This window comes from Penaeus chinensis, chromosome 36, assembly GCF_019202785.1.
Source record: "Penaeus chinensis breed Huanghai No. 1 chromosome 36, ASM1920278v2, whole genome shotgun sequence".
Taxonomy (NCBI): domain Eukaryota; kingdom Metazoa; phylum Arthropoda; class Malacostraca; order Decapoda; family Penaeidae; genus Penaeus; species Penaeus chinensis.
In genome coordinates, this window is record NC_061854.1 from 20,987,762 (window position 1) to 20,992,761 (window position 5,000).

The 5,000-nt window shown below is 43.8% G+C and overlaps 1 protein-coding gene across 1 annotated transcript in view; it reads left to right on the forward strand.

Annotated features, from left to right (window-relative positions):
* The window catches only part of LOC125044857, a 53,364-nt gene that overhangs the window by 11,147 nt on the left and 37,217 nt on the right, over positions 1 to 5,000 (forward strand). The window contains 8 exon segments of the mRNA XM_047641819.1: positions 258 to 731; positions 874 to 1,476; positions 1,478 to 1,761; positions 1,879 to 1,957; positions 2,720 to 2,965; positions 3,175 to 3,962; positions 4,070 to 4,523; positions 4,632 to 5,000. The exon segment at positions 4,632 to 5,000 is cut by the window's right edge and continues 150 nt beyond it. Coding sequence (XP_047497775.1) covers positions 258 to 731; positions 874 to 1,476; positions 1,478 to 1,761; positions 1,879 to 1,957; positions 2,720 to 2,965; positions 3,175 to 3,962; positions 4,070 to 4,523; positions 4,632 to 5,000 — 3,297 coding nt within the window.

A 5,000-nucleotide genomic window follows, 5' to 3' on the forward strand; every position in this document is an offset into this window, starting at 1 on the left:
TATATATATATATACATATATATATGCATATATATGTGTGTGTGTATGTGTATGTATGTGTATATATGTATATGTATATGTATATATATATATATATATATATATATATTAATATGAATATAGCCTACACACACACATGTGCTTTACATTTATAGAGATATTTGAAGGCAATGTTTCTGTACATATGTGAGGGCGTGTATGTTTAATATTTCTCTGCTTGAAAACACATCTTATGGCTGTCCACTCTGCCCCTTCAGGTGTTCTTCCGCGCTGGTGTCCTGGGTACTCTCGAGGAGATTCGCGACGACCGGATCTGCCTGCTCATGTCTCATCTCCAGGCGTGGATCCGCGGCTACGCCAGTCGAAAGCAATATGCCAAAATGCAGAAGCAGAGAAATGCTCTTATTATCATCCAGCGCAACATCAGGAAGTACCAGAAGATGCGCTCTTGGCTCTGGTACGAGATGTGGACTAAGCTGAAGCCCAGGCTCAACGTTACCCGCATTGAGGATGAGCTCGCTAGACTGGAGGAGACCGCTGAGAAGGCCGAGGCAGAGTTTGCTAAGGAAACGAAACTCCGCGAAGAACTTGAAATAAAAAATGCTGCTCTTACTCAAGAGAGGAATGATCTTTTGTCAGCCGTAGAGTCTAGCAAGGGTGGTATGACTGACTATCTTGATAAGCAGGCCAAGTTGCAAGCTCAGAAGGCCGAGTTAGAGGCCCAGCTTAACGTAAGTACAGTTGTTTTTAAACAGATACTGAAAAATATACTAGTTATAGTTTAAACTATATGATTATTTCCACCAGCAATGTGATTTAAGTTAGCTTATTTTTCTTACACTACTGACAAAATATTTATTTCCTCCGAATTAGGAAACCCTAGAACGCCTCCACGGTGAAGAGGAAGCACGCAACCAGCTGGATAATGGCAGGAAAAAATGTGAACAGGAGGTTGGGAACCTGAAGAAGGACCTGGAAGATCTCGAGCTCAGTATCCAGAAGGGTGAGCAGGACAAGCTCACAAAGGATCAGCAGATCCATAATCTTAAAGATGAAGTCGCTCACCAAGAGGAATTAATCACTAAGGTAAATAAAGAAAAGAAGCACCTTCAGGAATGCAACCAAAAGACTGCCGAAGATCTCCAGGCCATTGAGGACAAGTGCAATCACCTCAACAAAGTCAAAGGCAAACTGGAATCAACGCTTGATGAGCTCGAAGATTCTCTCGAACGCGAGAAGAAGCTTCGCAGTGAGGTAGAGAAGGCCAAGAGGAAAGTCGAAGGTGACCTCCGGCTGACCCAAGAAGCTGTTTCTGATCTTGAAAGGAACCACAAGGAACTCGAAATGGCCGTCGAACGCAAGGATAAGGAGATTTCTGCCATCACTGCCAAAATCGAGGACGAACAGCTTCTTGTGAACAGGGACCAGAGACAGGTCAAGGAACTGCAAGCTCGCCTAGAGGAACTCGAGGAGGAAGGTCGAGCACGAACGTCAAGCCCGTGCGAAGGCCGAGAAAGCCAAGAATCATCTCTCTCGCGAATTGGGAGAACTTGGCGAGCGGTTGGATGAGGCCGGCGGTGCCACGGCGACTCAGATCGAGATCAACAAGAAACGCGAGAGCGAACTGGCCAAGGTCCGGCGCGAGATCGAGGAAGCCAACCTCCAGCATGAGGCCGCCCTAGCTTCCTTGCGCAAGAAGCACAACGATGCTATTTCTGAGATGTCTGAGCAAATCGACTATCTCAACAAGATGAAGGCCAGGTAAGATGGCGTTTTCTTATGTAGAAGAAATAGGAAAACAATGTTTGGTTATAAGGATGAATTAACAGCAATTTATCTCAAACCATGATTTTATCTGAATATTTTCTCAATAAATAGGGTTGAGAAGGATAAGGAGACAATGAAGCGTGATGCAGATGATGCAAGAGCTTCCATGGATTCCCTTAGTCGTGAAAAGGTAATGTATCTATAATCTTTTATTTGTGAAATATAGACTGCATGCACATATATCGATTAAACAATTCATATACATAAAATAACGTTAATAACTTAATATGTCAGCATATCCGTATTATCTCTGTATTGTCCCTAGACACATGATCACTATTACATTTAATTTGTTATCAGCGCACGTATACATCTTTATAAGCACTATTACATACATTATAGACTGCCATTAAGTTGGGTGATTTTATCATATCATATATATCATGGACATTATTACATATCATATATATTATAACAAACAGTCTTCACTGTATTCAAGTTAGGTTCCTTGTTTCTAGTCTTGTTATTATTTATCATAAATTATGTTTGGTCATGGAAAGTTCAACTATATTTACACTCGCACAAACATACACACACATACAAACACAACACACTAACAAACACATGCCACACCACACACACACACACACATACACATACACATTTACATATACGCACGCATGTACGCACGCGCGCTCACACTGACACACACACACAGATGTATTTTTTACTGATGTTGGTTTTATTGTAATTTTTCTGGCAATTTGTTTCCGTTTTTTTTTTTTCCCTTCTTTTACGATTATATGAGGGTGCTGATGAAAAAGACGCAGTGCTATTATCATGACATCTATTGTAATAATTGCAATCTTCGATTTATATTATTACACTGACGCTGCATTCTTATTTGTCACCCATTCTGTTATGTGACGCGCATTCTACTTAAACTACGCAGACTGCTTCCGAGAAGACCACCAAGCAACTTCAACATCAGCTAAGTGAACTCCACGCTAAACTCGATGAGGCCAACCGCACCCTGAGTGACTTTGACGCCACCAAAAAGAAGCTTGCCTGCGAGAATTCTGATCTTATCCGCCAGCTAGAAGAGGCCGAGAACCAAGTCGGCCAGCTGTCTAGGCTGAAACTGTCTCTCACCAACCAGCTGGATGATACTAGGAAGCTCGCTGATGAGGAGAGCAGGGTAAGTCGTGAAGAGAGAATGGGTAATGTTGAAAGGTGATAGCGGCTATGATTATGGAGAGCCTGATAATTTTCAACAATAACAATAATGTTTACAAATAATAATGTTACAAATTATAATGATTAATACATTATATAAGTAAATATAATTGTTCTTATTTTGATATTAAAGAATAAGGCGTATCCTAACGCATCTTATATAACCACCAGGGACGTGCTACTCTCTTGGGAAAGCTGCGTAACTTGGAGCACGATATTGACGTCCTTCGCGAGCAACTGGAAGAGGAGAGCGAAGCGAAGGGGGATGTTCAGCGAATGCTCTCCAAGGCTAACGCTGAGGCTCTCATGTGGCGCTCCAAGTACGAGTCTGAGGGTGTTGCCCGTGCAGAGGAACTTGAAGCTTCTCGCATGAAGCTTGCCGCTCGCCTCGAGGAAGCTGAAATGCAAATCGAGTCCCTCAATGTTAGGAACCTGCATCTTGAGAAGACCAAGGTGCGTGCTTCCGCCGAATTAGAGGATCTCCAGGCTGCTGCTGAGCGTGCTCAAACCCTTGCTCTTGCTGCTGAGAAGAAACAGAAGAACTTTGATAAGATCCTCTCTGAATGGAAGATGAAGGTCGATGACCTTGCTGCTGAACTCGATGCCTCCCAGAAGGAATGTCGCAACTACTCCACTGAACACTTCCGCCTGAAGGCTGCTTACGAAGAGAACATTGAACAACTCGACAGCATCCGCCGTGAGAATAAGAACCTCAGTGATGAGATTAAAGATCTGATGGACCAGATTGGCGAAGGTGGACGAGCTTATCATGAAGCTCAGAAGAATTCTAAACGACTGGAAATCGAGAAGGAAGAGCTCCAAGCAGCTCTCGAGGAGGCTGAGGCAGCTCTGGAACAGGAGGAGAACAAGGTCCTCCGAACACAGCTCGAGCTCAGCCAAGTCAGGCAAGAGATTGACAGACGTATTCAAGAGAAAGAAGAAGAATTTGAAAATACTCGGTAAGTATTGCAGTAGAATAGTGTGCTAATGGCAAATCCATTTATGTTTACTGTATACAAAATATTATTAATGTAATATGTATAAAACATATACATTATGTTTTCAGTAAGTGTCATCAGCGTGCAATTGATTCCATGCAAGCTTCTCTTGAGGTTGAAGCCAAGGGGAAGGCTGAGGCTCTTCGTATAAAGAAGAAGCTCGAGTCTGATATCAACGAGCTCGAAATTGCCCTTGACCACGCCAATAAGGCTAATTCAGACCTCCATAAACATTACAAGAAGATTCAGGACGAGACCAAGGACATGGAAGCCCGCGTTAAGGAGGAACAGCGTCTCGCCGCTGAGTTCCTTGAACAGTATGGCATTGCTGAACGCCGTGCTAATGCTCTTCATGGAGAGTTGGAGGAATCCCGTGCTCTCCTGGAACAGTCCGACCGTGGGCGCCGCCAGGCTGAGTCTGAGCTCAACGATGCACGCGATCAAGTCAACAACCTTACCGAACTGAATTCTGCTCTTAACGCCTCCAAGAGAAAGCTTGAGGGTGAAATGCAGACACTGCATGTAAGTTACATAATATTTTTTGATGACGTTAATAATCTTTTTTTCTGGTTATGTATCCTTATTTACACTCATTTCCATGGTGCCTGAATCACACTTTTTCTTCTGTAGGCTGACCTTGAAGAGATGCTTAGCGAAGCAAAGAACTCTGAGGAGAAAGCAAAGAAGGCCATGATTGATGCTGCCCGTCTAGCTGATGAACTCCGCTCTGAGCAGGAACATGCAATGACGCAAGAAAAGATGCGCAAGGGTCTCGAGGTTACCGTTAAAGAGCTGCAGACTCGTCTTGAGGAGACTGAAAGCACTATCATGAAGACCGGGAAGAAGGCGATCAGCAATCTCGAATCTCGTATCCGTGAGCTCGAGTCTTCTCTGGATGATGAGTCTCGCCGCCACGCGGACTCTCAGAAGAACCTGAGGAAGTGCGAGAGGCGCATCAAGGAGCTCGCCTTCCAGGCTGACGAGGATAAGAAGAATCAT